At 45.6% G+C, this 18,016-nt stretch overlaps 1 protein-coding gene and 1 long non-coding RNA gene across 6 annotated transcripts; one reads left to right on the top strand and one right to left on the bottom strand.

Annotated features, from left to right (window-relative positions):
• Nucleotides 1-376: 376 nt before the first annotated feature.
• Nucleotides 377-2,114, bottom strand: LOC310835341. The gene is made up of 2 exons (XR_014559573.1): nt 2,034-2,114; nt 377-1,639 (listed from the first exon to the last, which is right to left on the bottom strand). It is a non-coding gene; the product is annotated as an uncharacterized lncRNA (long non-coding RNA).
• LOC310834666 (uncharacterized protein) lies at nt 1,633-16,568 on the top strand. Of its 5 annotated transcripts, XM_083718657.1 has the most exons (5): nt 1,633-2,800; nt 11,103-11,451; nt 11,980-12,636; nt 13,940-14,065; nt 14,351-16,568. In XM_083718657.1, the coding sequence occupies exons 2-5, from the start codon at nt 11,448-11,450 to the stop codon at nt 16,246-16,248; spliced, it is 2,685 nt and encodes an 894-aa protein (XP_083574783.1). In that variant the 5' UTR covers nt 1,633-2,800; nt 11,103-11,447; the 3' UTR covers nt 16,249-16,568. The 5 variants fall into 5 exon arrangements, with proteins under 5 accessions (XP_083574783.1, XP_083574781.1, XP_083574784.1 ...); XM_083718655.1 differs by lacking the exon at nt 11,103-11,451 and having other exon boundaries at nt 1,633-2,123; XM_083718656.1 differs by lacking the exon at nt 1,633-2,800 and having other exon boundaries at nt 9,579-11,451.
• Nucleotides 16,569-18,016: the final 1,448 nt, after the last annotated feature.

Below are 18,016 nucleotides of genomic sequence, written 5' to 3'. Positions count from 1 at the left end.
TAAAGCCTCAGCGCCTAGGACTTGCCGATCGAAAGGTCGGCGGTTCGAATCCCTGCGGCGGAGTGCGCTCCCGCTGCTCGGTCCCAGCGCCTGCCAACCTAGCAGTTCGAAAGCACCTCCGGGTGCAAGTAGATAAATAGGGACCGCTTACCAGCGGGAAGGTAAACGGCGTTTCCGTGTGCGGCTCTGGCCCACCAGAGTAGCGATGTCATGCTGGCCACGTGACCCGGAAGTGTCTTCGGACAGCGCTGGCCCCTGGCCTCTTAAGTGAGATGGGCGCACAACCCCAGAGTCTGTCAAGACTGGCCCGTACGGGCAGGGGTACCTTTACCTTTACCTTTACCTGCTGCTGGAAGAATTTACAACCAGCTTGATACACTTTACCATTTAATGTTTTGAAGACAGCGCAGAAGGTAGAGCAGGGGTTGTCAACATGGTGCCACCCAGATGTCATTGTGCTACAAGCTCCCATCATCTGTGACCATTGGTCATGCTGGAGACTAACAATATGAAGAGAGTGTGGACCAGTGATGTACTCTATAAAAAAGCAGCAACAACGACAACAATCTGTTGTGTTCCATGCCTCTAGCTGTTTCATTGATTCTTAGGAGCTCATACTGTATGTCCCTCTTCCTTGCAGTATCTTATTTCCCAGGTTACAAAAAGAGCAGTGCTGCATCTTAATACAGTACCTCCAGAATCACAAGAGCTAAAAGGCTGAAATTCCTACAGTGTTTGACAGGTGGTATTACCCTGGTGGAAGCAGGAAGCAGGAAGCAAGAAAGCAAAAAGCAAAACAATACAGGAAATGAGGAGAGAGGCTCCTCTTCCTCTTCCTCCTGCTCTTCTCAGACTGTTTGACTCAGACTCCCTCAATTTACTTTCTTAGACCTCCTTAACAACAAACAGAGTGTCAACTGAGTGAATGTGTGAGATCTTTGTGGATGCAAGTACAGCTGTGTACAAGAGTGGATTGGAAGGGACAAATACTTAACATGATGGGACTCAGCTACAAGTGCCTTGATCCTAACAGGATGTGGAGCAAGCACTTAATAAGGAAATAATAATAATACGTTGGTCTTCCATTCAAACAAACCCCCAAAGGAAAATTCAGATGACCATGTTAAAAAAATTGTGAGGAGCCTGGGAAGATGAATTGTCAACCAGGTATGGTGGACTGATGGCCCTTTTCTCACCCCTGGGCTGCTCTTCCACCTTCCATGATGACATCATCTGTTTCTGATTCGAATATTCTCCAGCCTCTTCCTCACATTCTGCAGGGTTACCGTAGAGACAGCAATAAACAACTTTGTACCATCACCATTCCGTTGTCCACTTCTTACCGGACGCTCGTTCCATAAGCAGTGCGAGGACTGCTCTCCACTGGTCGGCTTCGATATTTGTGTTATTTCAGCATTCCTATCAGCATGGCAGGTTGGGAATTGTTCAATGAACTTGCCAAAACTTCAGTTACTCTTCAGTTCCCCTAACAGACACCTTTGTTTTCCTGGCACCTTTAATTCAGGCCAACTGCCCCTGACTCCACAGTGCCTTTTGCATCATAACATTCTCTGGTCAGTTAGAATCTTGGCAGTTACTGTGGTGACAGCAGTAAGGTGTGGTGAAAAAGCAAATGGAGCTGAAAGCAAAGAGAGAATACGAGGTACTAGAAGGAACAAGAACAAATTTGAAGAATGGCCTCTGAAGCCTATCCCAGGTCCTCTCCGACACTACCTAAGCTGGTGCCCCCTTCTGATCCCTCCTCCCTGCTGAGGCCAGCATCCCATTTTGTGCAAAGGCTGGCACCTCTCTCACTGCCTAGGCAACAATCTTCTTCTTTGTCTCAAAGACTTCCAGCCCATGTGGGAAATCCATTGCCAAAGCCATCAGGCTCACATCGACATGAAGGATGGAAAAAGATCAAACTGGAAGAACGCCCTTTGAAGCCAGTCCCCAGGACCAATCTGGTCAGCTTCAATAGAGACAGCAATAAAAAAAATTATGCCATCGCCATTCCATTGCCCACTTCTTACCGGACGCTGGATCCATGAGAAGTGAAAGGACTGCTCTCCATTGGTTGGTTTTATGTTCGTGCTATTTCAGTGCTCCTATCGGCATGGCAGGTAGGAAATGGTGCCATTTAATGTTCAGATGTTCTGCTTTATTGTCCCATGAAGCAGACAGAGAAGCCATCTGAGAAGTTAAGGGATTATAGCAGGGGAATGGTGTAGATCTTTCGACAACTTAGAGAAGGCAACATACATGGAAGTGGAAGCAAGAGAATAGGGAGAAAGGGGGATTCCTTTCAAAAGTTACCAGGCAAAGTCCACTCCAGGTAGTCCGAGTCCCAGTACCACATATAGGGTTTAGATAAGCCACGACTAAGGTGTTCTTCAATGGGACTTAGTCTTGAATATAACTTTCACGAGATGTACCAATCAAGTCTGAGGCGCCTTCAAAATCACAGAATTGTTTCAGAACCACGGTCAACCTACATTGCACTTTATAGAATAAGGTACATTGCACTTTGTCCAAAGAAACTTACTAGCCAAGAGTTTCCAGGGAGCAACAACACAAAACATTCACTTTGGGAGGAAAAGCAGTAGATCAATAAGTGCATATCCATAAAATATCCACATTGATCCAGAGCCAAAAGCAAGTTGGTTTGATTCTGCTCTCATCTGAGAACCGGAAAGAGCAATTGTTCTTTGAGAGGAGTGGCGTCCTTAGAAGAATGATGTTCTTTGTTGCTCTTGTGACCCCTATCTCACCAAATTATATAAACAGGTGACTTTAAAAGGTGTAAGATTTAGCTGGTGCCCGCCACTTCACTAGGTATCCAGATTAACCTGGTCACACTGGGAGGATGCCTACAATGGGAGGAGAGAGTGGCAGGGCTTGTTATGACTCAAACTGGCCATAACTTCAGTTACTCTTCAGTTCCCCTAACAGACATCTTTGTTTTCCAACACCTTCAGTTCAGGCCAACTGCCCATGACTCTGCACTGCCTTTTGCATCATAACATTCTCTGGCCAGTTAGAATCTTGCTGGTTACTGTGGTGACAGCAGTAAACAGGTCCATATGATCCCAGTTCTATGGGTTCCCACTATGGGATGCTGACTAGAATTCACACTGAGCATGGGTGCATTTGTGGAACACTGGGGAAAAATTCACCCTCATGTTTACCCTTGGTTGGGGACATAGCAGAGCATCACGAAAGACAGTGTGTGTTATGGCAACAGAAGCAGGGTGGCGCTATTTCTCCATGGAAGAAAGAGGGAGGGAGCTAGGATGGGGAAAAGATTTCTCCCTAATGGGATCATAAGCAATTAAAATTATCCAGGGGTTGGCCAACTCCCTTATGTGGAAAGCTTGGGGCCTTTTAGTTCAGAAGGAAGGATGTTCTCTGTCACCCCTGTTTGTTGTATTAATTTTAGAACCATTTGCAATCAAAGTATGCAATGCCCTCTCTTGTCCAGGAATGGTTACAAACATTTTTGTTTTATAAATATTTATTTTCCATTTCCACTTTTTATAAATATGTTAACAAAAAACCCAAAATATTTACAGATCTAATGTACCTTCCGCTCGACTTCCCTCCTCTCCTTTCTGCGGTTATTATATATATTTTTTATTACTGCATGTCCAATTCAAATATATTTACTATTTCCCTCTTATTTTCCTCCTTCCCCCCCCCCTTTCTTAACTCTTACTGCATGTGTTTATATTGGTCCCAGTAATGTTTTGATTTGTTTACAATGTATCTTCAAATAGTCAATAAAGTTTCCCCATTCTGTTTTAAAAAGTCTCTCTTCTTGATTTCTTATTCCTCTGGTTAGTTTTGCTATTTCTACATATTCCACATTGCCAATCTTCTTCTGTCAGAACTGTTTCCTTCTTCCATCTTTGGGCACAAATCATTTAAGCAGCAATGGTAGCATACATAAAATTTCTTTCTCTCCACTCTACCAATTATACTTAAAAGAGAACTTCTCCCCCCCCCCAAAGGTACAGGAGTGGTTATAAACAGAAATGAACAAAAATCAGACCTCTTTGCAGATGATATAATTTTATGCACCTCTGACCCTATCAGAGCAGGCAAAATATTATGCACAGAACTGGAACGGTTCCTCCAGGGTCTCAGGATTACAAATAACTTTTAAGAAAGCAGAGGTAACATTTTTTCATACATCACCACATATATAGCAGACTTTTACAGCAATGTTCAAGATTCCAAAAGCTCGGAAAAGTTTTAGATATCTGGGGGTACAAATTACCCATAATTTGAACAAGTTGGGTCAGTTTAATTATAGTACAACTTGGAAAGGAAAGGTATAAATACGGATATAATACAATGGAATAAATTAAGACTCTCCATTATGGACAAACTAGCTGCATCTAAAATAATGATTGCACCTCCTTCTTCTTTTTGTTTCAGACTTCACCCAAAGCAAATGGAAAGGTAAACGGAGAAGAAACTGGGGTGTTCCAGAGTCTGAGGAATTAATGAAGATCCCCCTTCCGATCGCCCCTCACTGCTGAGGCCAGCACCCCACTTTGTGCGAAGGCTGACACCTCTCTCGCTGCCTAGGAAACAATCTTCTTCTTCTTCTTCCCAAAGACTGCCAACCCATGTGGAACACCCATTGCCAAAATCATTGCCAAAGCCATCAGGCTCACATCCACATGAAGAATGGCCATGCAGCTCTCAGCTTTCCTCACCAGACGTTGGAGACCACTGGCCACCATTGCTAGAACGCTGCCCACCAGACCTCACCGGCCAGCTGTGCCAGGTCAAATGTCCAGGTTCCTAAGCAACATCCAATCATCTGCAACAAGAGCTCAGCCCTTGCAAGTACAACCACCAGCCTCTCCGCCATACAGAGGGGATACTTTTATTCCCTGGAGGACACCTCCAGACGACCTCGAAGAATCCTTGCCAATAACTGAAGAACAACGGCCCATCTGAGAGGCAAAGAAAAGGCAAGCTCAGAGATGGAGGGAGGAGGCATCACACTGGACTTCCGTAGCGAGGGTGAAATATTTTGTGGAGCGTGAGAAGGAAATGAACATTTCAACTTGCTATGGGTATCCATGGCGTTACTGAGGGGTCTAGGGGTTCCCTCCATTGACTAAGGTGAGTCCTTGCCCGCTCACCATTGGCATGGGCTGCTCCTCCTGCTGTCCGGGTCACATAGCATGCCAAGCGAGGAGCTGAAAATGGCGATGGCAGCAGTAGCTTTGTTGAAACCTCCAATTTTATAGCCGAGGTTGTTGTAATGCTGCTTGCAAGAATTGCTTTTATTGTTTTATTATATTTGTTATCTTTTAATAGTCTCATAGCCTTTTAAGAGTTTTATAGTTGAACAGTTTGTTTTTATTAAAGATTTTCTTAGTTTAAAAAGTAAGTGCATTGTTTCTTTTTTCAGGTTGTGATTTCTACAGATCAATTACATTTGATGTAAGATATTAGTGTAATATGCAGAATAGGATTGGGAAGAAAAAGAGGGGCGAGGAGTTGTGTGGTAAAGCTTATATTCTTTGATTTAGTAGTAGTAGTAGTAGTAGATTTTATTATTTATTTCCTGCCCATCTGGTGGGGTTTCTCCAGCCACTCTGGGTGGCTTACAGCATAAAATCATATTGAAACATCAAACATTAAAAACTTCCCTAAACAGGACTGCCTTCAGATGTCTTCTAAAAGTCCAATAGTTGTTTATTTCTTTGACATCTGATGGGAGGGCATTCCACAGGGCAGGTGCCACTACCGAGAAGGCCCTCTGCCTGGTTCCCTGTAACTTCACTTCTCACAGGGAGGGAACCGCCAGAAGGCCCTCAGCGCTGGACTTCAGTGTCCGGGCAGAACAATGGGGGTAAAGACACTTCTTCAGGTACACTGGGCCGAGGCCATTTAGGGCTTTGAAGGTCAGCACCAACACTTTGTATTGTGCTCGGAAGCATACTGGGAGCCAGTGAAGATCCTTTAGGACCGGTGTTATATGGTCCCAGCAGCCACTCCCAGTCATAGCTGTCAACGTTTTCCTTTTTTTAAGGGAAATTCCCTTATTCCGAATAGGATTCTTCACAAGAAAAGGGAAAAGTTGACAGCCATGCTCCGAGTCACCAGTATAGCTGCAACTTGCTGTTTAAAGACATTTTGGCCTTAATCACCCCACTCAGTTTCTTCCTTCTTCGAGGATGCCAGACATGCCTGATCCAACCCACTTCCTCCATGTCCCACAAAGAAAGAACTCTCATCCCATCTCCAACCCTATTGTTACCCCAATAAACTCATCATCATATGACTAAAGATCCTCTTCCTTGAGTTCACCTTTCCATTCCACACAAATGGTCCCAAACTCCAAGAAATGCCAGCCCAGGGACCCTGAGAACTATAGACCAGGGGTTGGCAACCTGTGGCCCACAGGGGTCATTTAAATGGCCCCCAAGCTGCCCCCAAACCGAGTCGCCCACTCGGTGAGTCCCCGCGCGCTGCGCTAAACCGGCACAGCACAGATTTGAGAATACTATTCATGTACGTGACAACAGCTTCAAGGATGCTGCTTGCCCAGTGATGGAAAGAGGAGAAGACGCCAACAAAAGCCGACTGGCAGATGAAACTACTAGAGTATGCAGAGATGGCGAGGCTGACAGGAAAGATGAGAAATCATGAGGATCAAAACTTCAATAGGGAATGGGACAAATACAGATTGTACTTAAAAGAGCACTGGTGGAATAATGGGGGCGGGGGAGCACACCGCCCCCGGCACCATCGGAGAGGGGGGTACCATGGCGGCTGCCCCCCCGGACACGTGCCGCACCCCCCCCACCACACCGGGTGCCCCGCGCCCCGGAATGCACGCCAGCCATGCCCCGTCTGCTCTCCGCCCCCAGTGCCGGAGCATGCAGCTTGGCCACTGGTACTCACTTGAGCTCTTTGGCAGGTATTCAGTAACTCTTGCAATGTTACAAAGACTTTGGAGGACTATACAGTGGTACCTCGGGTTAAGAACTTAATTCGTTCTGATATACCTGGACTTGTTTCGATTAATGTCTGCAGGAGACTTTGTGGGTATTTAAGTTATAATTAGAAAAATCTTAATAATTATTCATAAAGGAAACAGTTTATAAGAAGTAAATAAGGAGGCCAGATACAGGATAAAGGAAGTCTTTTATCTGGCTGTTTGTATTGTATAGTTTTATGTTATGTTCATTGTATGTTATGTTCACATTTAATGAGGGTGGATTTGTGAATGGGGGGGGGCCTTTATGTTATGTTGTAAATATAATTCCAATAAAATAAAAATAAAAAAAGAACTTAATTCGTTCTGGAGGTCTGTTCTTAACCTGAAGTACCACTTTAGCTAATGGGGCCTCCCGCTGCCGCACGATTTCTGTTCTCATCCTGAAACAAAATTCTTAACCCAAGGTACTATTTCTGGGTTAGTGGAGTCTGTAACCTGAAGCGTCCGTAACCTGAGGTACCACTGTAATGCGGATGAATTATAATATGCAGTTGACTTAGATATATGAAGGACCCACAGAGGAGAGGAGAGGAGTCCAAAGGTTCGGAAGAATCTTGTTAGATTTTAAAATCTAAATGTGTTAAATGTGAGATTTATTTTGTAAAACCAATAAAAATCATTTCCAAAAAAGGAGAGAGAAAAGACAGATGCCCAATTACTATATGTCTCTAATACCTGGAGTGGAAGATTAGCATCTTAGTTGGATAATCTCCAGGCTAAATAATTGAGGGCTCTCCTCCAGATCCCCAGATGTATGCCTAACTCAGACATTTTCTTGGAAACTGGGAAATGCCTTCTACTGACCAGGGCCTGGTGAGCACCCTTAAAATACTGGCATAAGGCAAATGTTTTCAAACTGGGCACAGGACTGCTCCAATATCTAGCTCAGGAAGAGTCCGTCAGTTGATGGTCCAAGCACAACACCCAAAAACCAACTCAACTGAGCTGTCCCCATCTCTTCTTGAACACTTGGGCTTCAACACAGCCTTCAGATCACTAGAGCAAAGACTGTGGGATATTGCCTATGGTGATCTGCAGGCCTGTTCATGCTCATCCTGCTCACCAAGCGTTGCGAGTTTACAGTCTGTCGGGACATTTGACATAGCTGAATAGCTAAAGAACTCGGGAGCGTGAGAAAGGTGGATAGAGTCCTCTGCCTGGCCTGTGCAGAGCCTCCACAGTTGCCAGGGTCTGCCAGGGATGCAGCAGTGAGGCCAGGCAGAGAGACCCCAGGCGACAGGCAGGAAGGAAAGTATGGGGAGGCAGGGATGGGGCACACCAGAACCACGCATCACTATGGCAGGGGTCCCCGCAGAAACTGGGGGCTGCCTGTGAGTGCCTGGTTGTGCTCTCTCATAATTTTTTTTTATACATACGGTATATATATTCTGCTTTACAATTTACAAAAGTACTCATTTTTTATATCCTTAAGATATCAATGACTTCCCTTCTTCTCTTTCCATGATTCATTTTACATACCACAAATCCTTGCATATTTTACAGAAACTATACCATTCATTATTCCATTATTACATCCATCAAAACCTATTTACACCGTTGAATTTATCTGAATGCTGCCAACGTTTTCAGCTGTATACAGTCATTTTCCATATATTGAATAAACATTTTCCCATCTTCTCTAAACACATGTTCTTCTTGTTCCCTTATTCTATATGTTAAGTCTGCAAGCTGCGCATATTCTGTCAACTTAAGTGGCCATTCTTCTTTGGTTGGGACCTCACCCATTTTCCATTTCAGGGCTAACAAAACTTGGGCCACAGTAGTGGCATTCATAAATAACCTTTTTTGACACCTGGGAATTTCAGTCTGAATTATCCCTGACAGAAAGGACTCTGGGGTTTTTTTTTTGGAAAAGTACTTTTAAACATCTTTTTCAGTTCATTATGGATCATTTCCCAATACTCTTTTACCCTTTTATAAATCCACCACATATGGAAGAACATTTCCTCCACCTCTTTGCATCCCCAGGACTTATCTGATTCAGTCTTATACATCTTGCCCCCTCAGAATTTTGCATCCGGGGCCCTGGCTCCTCCACAGTATGCTACTGATGTCTGGTATATAACTTTTATAAAATAAAAAAATAAAATACAGGGAAATGCAAATACAAAAGAAAGAGGAACCTTAATATGAGGGCAATGTAGCGAGCTGTCCTCTTCAAATTGCAGTCTTCATCAGCTTTCAGTGTGGGGAAGGGAGGGCAAGGATAAATGCATTGATAATGAATTGGTGCAGCTCCCCTCAACCTGGTGGCCCCTGGGGGCTCTGAACTGCAACTCCCCTCAGCCGCTGCCATCTTCTTCTTATTATTATTTGGCGATCACTCATAGCCAAGTAAGATTGTCTTCCATAAACATGGTTTTAATAATGAGTCCATAAGTGACTGTGGAGGCCAATTCTGGATCCACACGTCCTTCCGCAGTGGGGGCATTGGTTTTTGGGTGGGAGTTGATCACGGTGTGGATTTGCCAAGCGTGCCTTCCGCTTAGCACATTTCTCCCTTGCGTCCTGCGTTTGAGCGTCTTCAAAGTCCATGACGTCTTTGGTAAAGGCTGTTCTCCAACTGGAGTGCTCGCAGGCAAGTGTTTCCCAATTGTTGGTGTTTATACTACATTTTTAAAGATTTGCCTTGAGAGAGTCTTTAAACCTCTTTTGTTGACCACCAGCATTACGCTTTCCATTTTTAAGTTCGGAATAGAGTAGTTGCTTTGGAAGACGATAATCAGGCATCTGAACAACATGACCAGTCCAACGAAGTTGATGTTGAAGAAGCATTGCTTCAACACTGGTGATCTTTGCTTCTTCCAGTACACTGGTATGCTGACCACAGTGGCAAGTGCTGATAGGGAAAGCTGAATTAGGAAGAGGAATTTTGATTGTCCTGATTTTGAGAGGTGTGTGGTCTGTTCCAGGGTTCAGGGGTTTTTTAAGGTTTAGGGGGGCTTTCAATATAACCTGTGTTTTTAGAAATAGGGGGTCACTCTGTACTGCCCACCCCTAGGGCTCAAGGGACTCACCATGATCCCACAAGATCTTCTTGTCAGTCAGAGAAAATAATCAGAAGTTGCAACCAGCCAGGCAAGAAGCAAAGCGACTATTATTTTATTGCAACAAGGTTTTCACTCCCAAAGGCTAGAGGAAGAAGCAGCCCCAAATAAAGAGCATAATGGGATTGTTTTTGCCAAACCGTTACAGCAATCCCACCCCATGAAAAAGAGTGACAACAATAACACGTCATGGCATGTCACAGGAAGAGGAGGCGTTGAAGATAAATTGTAGTGCCCGTCATGTCACTTGTCCATGACAAGTGCCCTATCTAAAACAGGGGTCAGCAATCTTTTTCAGCCGTGGGCTAGTGCACCATCCCTCAGACCATGTGGGGGGCCGGACTATATTTTTTTGGGGGGGGGAATGAACAAATTCCTATTCCCCACAAATAACGCAGAGATGCATTTTAAATAAAAGCACTCATTCTACTCATGTAAAAACACCAGGCAGGCCCCACAAATAACCCAGAGATGTGTTTTAAATAAAAGGACACATTCTACTCATGTAAAAGCAGGCTGATTCCCTGTTTTTGAAAGGGGGATTCCTTTCAAAAGTTACCAGCCACAGTCCACTCCAGGTAGTCAGAGTCCCAGCACCACCCATGTGGTTTAGATAAGCCATGACTAAGTCCTATTCAGTGTTCTTCAATGGGACTTAGTCTTGAATATAAATTTCACGAGATGTGCCGATCAAGAGTGAGATGCCTTCAAATTCACATAATTATATTGGTACCACTATCGATCTGCATTCACTTTGTAGAATAAGGTCCATTGCACTTTGTCCAAAGCAGCTCACAAGCCAAGAATTTCCAGGGAGCAACAACACAGAAAATTGGGAGAAAAAGCTGATCCAGAGCCAAATGAAGTTTGGTTTGATTCTGCTCTCATCTGAGAGCCAGAAACAGCAATTGTTCTTTGAGAGGAGTGGCGTCCTTAGATGAATGATGTTCTTTGTTGCTGTTGTGACCCCTATCTCACCAAATTATATAAACAGGTGACTTCAAAAGGTGTAAGATTTACGGTAGCTGGTGCCCGTCACTTCACTAGGTGTCCAGATTAACCTGGTCACACTGGGGGGATGCCTACAATAGGAGGAGAGTGTGGTAGGGCTTGTTATGACTCAAACTGGCCATAACTTCAGTTACTCTTCAGTTCCCCTAACAGACATCTTTGTTTTCCAACACCTTCAGTTCAGGCCAACTGCCCATGACTCTGCTCTGCCTTTTGCATCATAACATTCTCTGGCCAGTTAGAATCTTGTTGGTTACTGTGGTGACAGCAGTAAACAGGTTCATATGATCCCAGATCCATGGGTTCACCCTAAGGGATGCTGACTAGAATTGGCACTGAGCATGGGTGAGGAACACTGGGGAAAAATTCACCCTCATGTTTACCGGGGGGGGGGGGGGACATAGCAGAGCATCACGAAAGACAGAATGTGTTATGGCAACAGCAGCAGGGTGGCACACTATTTCTCCATGGAAGAAAGAGGGAGGGAGATAGGATGGGGAAAAGATTCCTCCCCAATGGGATCATAAGCCACCAGATACTAGGGGATAATAGAATAGCAGGAAGACCTCAAGGCAGCAAAAGAAGGCCATTCATCAGCATTTTACACACCCCTTTTCAAAGATCCAGTAGTTTAGAACCTCCAGCAACAGGAGTTGGGGAAAAGTCAAACAAGGTGTGCGTTATTGAGCACAGCATGCAACTGAAGAGTAGAGAGGGAACTGGAGAAAAGGGTCTCTAAAATACCTAACAATTAGAAGTGGTAAAGAGGCTGACCTAACAATAAGAAAAACACTTTGCTAAGGAAGGGCTGATTCTTGCGAAAGCTGAATTGAAGGGATCTTTACACTCCTGCTCACTTTGTTTGTATTGCAGATCAGGCTCCAAACAGCAGGCGGACTGAAGGGGGCAACAGCCAGCCTCAGAGCACCCAAGTGACTACCAGCTCCACGGTGGGAGAATGTCAACACAGCATCTCCCACTCATCAGCACCATGTGAGAACTGTGGTTGGTTGCAGGCTCAAGGATCAGCTCTGCCCTTTCAACCAAACCAAGGCAGCAGCACCACCCAGGGATACCTTCATGGTGAAATACCTCTCTTGCAGGGTGTACAGAATGATCCACAGCAGATGTTCACCCCAATAGCTCTCCGTCCTTCTCTCCATGGGTGGGGCACAACTGGACATCTCTCAGTGCCTTTGTTTGCACCACTGCAAACACAGCACAGGGACTTTGCAACAGCCAGACCTATGAATCAATTATATAGACAACCTCACCTCCAGCTGGTTCAGGTGCAGCCTCCTGGTCTTGGACCCATTCGCCCAACCACGTTCCAGGACGGGATGGGCCTCTACCACCATGGAACATTAGCTCCCATCCCACTGGAGCAGAGGAACCCGATCGTCCGGATTGGTAGCGCTGTCCCTATGCCACCAGCTGCGAACAATGAAATGCTCCTGGTTCTCCAGCAGGTGGAACCTCAGCCCACCCTGGAACCTGCCCCAGCCACTGGGTACTTTCCAGCCTCACAAGGTTTGTGCTCATCTTTGTAAAGGAATCATTTGCTTTCTAATGGGTGTCTGGGACCCTCTAGCTCATCAGGCAATTAACCTAGCCTCAGTAGGTACCATTTCCTAGTACCATTTCCACATGGCCCTGCAATGTGGGTGGTAAAGGGACCCCTGACCATTAGGTCCAGTCGCGGATTGCTGGGGTTGCTGCACTCATCTCGCTTTATTGGCCGAGAGAGCCAGTGTACAGCTTTCGGGTCATGTGGCCAGCATGACTAAGCTACTTCTGGCAAACCAGAGCAGCACACGGAAATGCCGTTTACCTTCCCACCGGAGTGGTACCTATTTATCTACTTGCACTTTGACGTGCTTTCGAACTGCTAGGTTGGCAGGAGCTGGGACTGAGCAACGGGAGCTCACCCAGTCGCGGGGATTCGAACCGCCAACCTTCTGATGGGCAAGCCCTAGGCTCTGTGGTTTAATCCACAGCGCCACCTGCATCCGCAATGTGGGTGAGTGTTGGGTATATTCTTATGGAACAAAGTAAGTTCCAATATCCAAAAACTGTTATGCTAATCTACAGTGCAACCACATTTGGAATACTGTACAGTGCACAATTCCGGCAAGATTATGATAGCAAGGGACAACCTCTTATCGCAGCAGAGAGACAAGTTTGTTGAGAAAAACAATCCCATTTCATAGCTGAAATTATTCATGGCTACTGGCCTCAACCTGCCATATTCTACCTTCCCTATTCTCAGTTGCTGAGAATCACAACTAGGGAAGACACTGTCGCACGCAGGTCCTCCTTGTAGCATCTGCTTGGCCACTCTGAGAATAGGAGGTTGGACGAGATGGGCCTTTAGCCAGGACTCTTCTCATAGGCTTATGTTCTTAATCCAAAAGAGGGTGTCATGTGAGCATACCACACACCATATACTACCACCCATAATCCTCTGGGACAATGTTGGATTCAGGGAACTTTACACTATTCAGTTTCCCCGCTTTCACTTCATCACTGAACACTGAAATTTGAGGTATATAAAAATGGACCCCAGTTTATATCACTGATAACACATTGAGCTCAGTAGTGCAACAAGGCCACTTTAGCCCCTGAACCCACCTTCAGGCAGCCAGCCTGCCCACCTTTAGACAGTTGTGTGCATTATCTAGTTGGAAAGTCTATGGCTGCTGAGCCTCCCTAGGACAGAGAACAAGGCCTTCACTTACCTTCCTCTGGACAGAAGAAAGAGTAACTGAATTAAATAATTAATGGTCTTCCTTGGCTGTAGAATCACTGATCCCTCCTGATTAATTTCTTTCAGTGGTACAAGTCCCACATGGACTTCAGGGGACAGGAGCAGTCAGTGCCCAAGTGACAGATGTCCTAGGTGCATCTATCGCACAAGAAAAACTGGAAGGAACCCAGCTCAACAATGCTGTGCTGAATGGTAAGTGTGGGAACATACAGTGACTGAGACCATGTGCTTTCCAAGTGTACTTTCCGGGCTAGATGTCATGGCCTAATCTAGCACTTCTGATAGGTCAGCTAAGAATCTACACATGATAAACATGGATCCAGATCCATATGCCACTTTTTAACTTTATTTAATATGGAGATGCTCTAACACATAGTCATGGGAGTCTTGGACTTCCTCAAGCTTGTCTCAGCCAACCGGAGTAGATTCTTTGTCTTCAAACAGTCAGTGCTATGCTTTTCATTTGTTTTCTTTCAGTGGTGGAACATCCGCCGCCACCTCCCCAACCAGCGGATGAAGAAAGTCTCCTCCGAGACGAGTTCCAGCTGCCAGAGGACCTCCTCTCCAAGTATCCCGAGATAGAGACCCTGATTGCTTCACTGGAGCCGCTTATTCCAGAAGGCCTCTTTCCACCTCTTGCTTCCAGTGAGACAACCAAAGGCAGTGAAGGAATGCTGGCGGAGGCCTGCCTTCCAGAGGAAGCCCTGGGAAGCCACCAGTCATTAACACCAGTGTCCACAAGGTCTTTCAGAGTAGAGGCAAAGTCAATCCCGGATGCCCCTGAGCCATGCAAAGAGGTGCCAAAAGCCCTGCACCCACATTCCTTTGTGAAAGATCTAAACATCAAGGGCACAGAGGTGGCCATACTCAGAAAGGGCTCAGCAACACAGGGACAGGCATCACATCCTCCAACAGATGAGCAGGATACAAAACTGAATAAGCCCTCGGGCAATCCACTGATCCAGCGCCCAGTTTACATCTTAAAAGATATCGGGTTTCCATTTCCACCAGATCCTTTGAGAAACAAATCCTTGAAGAAAACCCAGAAGTCAAAATGTGACGCCTCCCAAAGCAAAGGCAAACACGAGGGGAATGGGAAAATTGAAGGCAAACCCATCAGCATGACAGGGAGAAGAAAGTGGGGTGTTGCTGAGACCCAGACGTTAATCAAGCTCCCCAGAATCACTCTGGAACCTATCCCAGAGGGCTCTAGAAAATGCCAGCCCACCCATGAAAAGTCCATGAAGCCAAAGGCATTACCAGAGATTAAGGGGAAAAGGAAAGGCATTTCGACAAAGGCAGAAGTTTCACCCAAGTTTCCCAAGTGTATTCTGAGCATAGAGGGAACAAGCATAACGGGCTCTAAGGAAAGTCATCCTAGTCAGGAGAAAAAATGTAAGGAAAAGAGAAAGCTTCCATTTCAAGAGGAGGGAAGTTTAAAAAACGAAGAGGACAATCTGGATAGAGGAAACTCCAAACACTGCCAGACAGGATTGGAGAAAAATGAGATGGGACCTGAAACCAAAGAGAAGGCCACAGTGAAAGGGAGCACACCAGGCATTAAAGGGAAAAAGATCAAATTGGAAGAGCGCCCCTTGGTGCCAATCCCAAGGACCAATCTGGCTTGGCACATGATGGAGTCTGTGCAAGTCTTCCATCCCCTTGGGAAGAAGAAGAGTACATCCATGGCGGCCAGAAATCTCCCTCCACTAACTGCCACCAGCAGTAGCTCGGGGAACTCACAGGCTCCACAGGAGGTACCTCTCCTGAAGTCCCTGCATAAGCCAGTGCCCACTACCCAGCCCCCCTCCCTGCCAAGGCCAGCACCCCACTTGGCGCGGAGGCTGGCACCCTTCTCCATGCCTAGGCAGCAATCTTCTTCTTCTTCCTCTTCCCAGAGATTGCCCACCCATTGTGAACATCCTATGCCAAAACCATTGCCAAAGCCACCAGCTACATATGAACGATGGCCACCCACCTCACAGCTTTCCCACACCAGCTGGTTAAGACCACATCCCACCAATGTTGGAAGGCTGCCCACCCGACCTCACCCACCAGCTGCGCCACGCCAAAGCTCCCGGTTCCCAAGCAACATCCGACCATCTGTAACAAGAGCTCAGCCCTTGCAACCACCAGCCTCTCCGCCATACCGAGGGGATACTTTTATTCCCTGGAGGACACCTCCAGATGACCTCGAGGAATCTTTGCCGATAACCGAAGAACAACGGCCCATCCGAGAGGCAATGAAAAGGCAAGCTCAGAGAGAGAGGGAGGAGGCATCACATTGGACTTCCATAGGGAGGGTGAAATATTTTGTGGAGCGGGAGAAAGAAATGGACATTTCAAATCGCTATGGGTATCCATGGCGTCACTGAGGGGTCTAGAGGTTCCCTCCATTGAATAAGGCAAGTCAGAGACTATTGATGAAAGTACTGTTTACCTTTTTCCCCCAACATATGTTTTTTAGGAATAAGTGTAAGGTTATTCTAGAGCAACCTCACTGCTTCCACAGTGTGAGTTTACTATAGTTTGTATTGCTCTAATTTAATTTAATTAGATTAAATTAAGTTACTCTATTTAAACATAAAAATGTTTACAGTGCAACTTGCCAGTTGCTTTAACTTGAAAAATGTAATTATATTTTGTTTATCTAGCAATGAATTTATATATGAAAATAAAAATAGAAATATATAAAGAATAAGGCAATATTATAAATCAAGTAAAAAAGGTGCTCATTTAGCAGCTGTGTCATTTATAATGAACAGATATATATAAAGAATAAGCTACATAGCTATCAAATCAGGAAGGGAAGAAATTGGGATGAATATGAAGGTATCAGGGGTGTTCATCATTGCTAGTCTGCTCTACATACTAAATTATGGCTGTTCTCATTTTTTAAAAAGCATTCATCCTGAGTAGCAAAGATCCCACCCTTTGAAGTCAATATCCAGGGAGCTTCCCAGTGTTAAAAGCGAGAGAGAGAAAATCAGAGTAGCCCTTTGTACACTTCATAAATACTCAATTTGGGCTTCGGAGCACAGTGACTGTTTCTATGTGAGTCTTCTAAAGGATCTCCCCAGGATCTCTCTCTCCCCAGGATCCAGAATGCGGCAGCTAGACTGGTGACTGGGAGCGGCCGCCGAGACCATATAACACCGGTCTTGAAAGACCTACATTGGCTCCCAGTACGTTTCCGAGCACAATTCAAAGTGTTGGTGCTGACCTTTAAAGCCCTAAATGGCCTGGGTCCAGTATATCTGAAGGAGCGTCTCCTCCCCCATCGTTCTGCCCGGACACTGAGGTCCAGCTCCGAGGGCCTTCTGGCGGTTCCCTCACTGCGAGAGGCCAAGTTACAGGGAACCAGGCAGAGGGCCTTCTCGGTAGTGGCGCCCGCCCTGTGGAATGCCCTCCCATCAGATGTCAAAGCGATAAACAACTACCTGACATTCAGAAGACATCTGAAGGCAGCCCTGTTCAGGGAAGTTTTTAATATGTGACATATTAGTGTATTTTTCATCTCTGCTGGAAGCCGCCCAGAGTGGCTGGGGAAACCCAGCCAGATGGGCGGGGTACAAATAATAAATTATTATTATTATTATTACTCTTCATTCAAATCACAGCCCATGGAAGTGGAATCTCCCCTGGTGGTGCCAAAGGCACAAATCCTTTAACCCTAAAAATAAATAAATTCATTGGCTATTACGATCGCATTTCAAAAAGAAAGGAGAGCATGCTCTTCAAACACAATGTGCTTCAGACATGGTTTTTAACGTGCCCTATCTAAAGCAGGGGTCAGCAATCTTTTTCAGCCGTAGGCTAGTCCACCGTTCCTCAGACCATGTGGTGGGCCGAACTTTTTTTTTTTTTGGGGGGGGGGGGAGAACAAATTCCTATTCCCCACAAATAACCCAGAGATGCATTTTAAATAAAAGCACACATTCTACTCATGTAAAAACACCAGGCAGGCCCCACAAATAACCCAGGGATGCATTTTAAATAAAAGGACACATTCTACTCATATAAAAACAGGCTGATTCCTGGACCGTCCATGGGCCGGATTGAGAAGGTGATTGGGCTGGATCCGGCCCCTGGGCCTTAGGTTGCCCACCCCTGATCTAAAGGATTCATCGTGAAGGTTTGGCA

Source organism: Podarcis gaigeae (assembly GCF_964106915.1).
Source record: "Podarcis gaigeae genome assembly, chromosome: 17".
Taxonomy (NCBI): domain Eukaryota; kingdom Metazoa; phylum Chordata; class Lepidosauria; order Squamata; family Lacertidae; genus Podarcis; species Podarcis gaigeae.
Note: the sequence above shows the minus strand (reverse complement) of the source record. Positions and strands in the feature narration are given on the sequence as shown.

Coding starts and splice junctions, on each gene's coding strand:
- LOC310834666 (XM_083718655.1), top strand. CDS start 2,048: ATGAGAAGTGAAAGGACTGCTCTCCATTGGTTGGTTTTATGTTCGTGC. Junction 12,637..13,939: donor GTACTTTCCAGCCTCACAAG/GTTTGTGCTCAT, acceptor AATTTCTTTCAG/TGGTACAAGTCCCACATGGA. Junction 14,066..14,350: donor CAACAATGCTGTGCTGAATG/GTAAGTGTGGGA, acceptor GTTTTCTTTCAG/TGGTGGAACATCCGCCGCCA.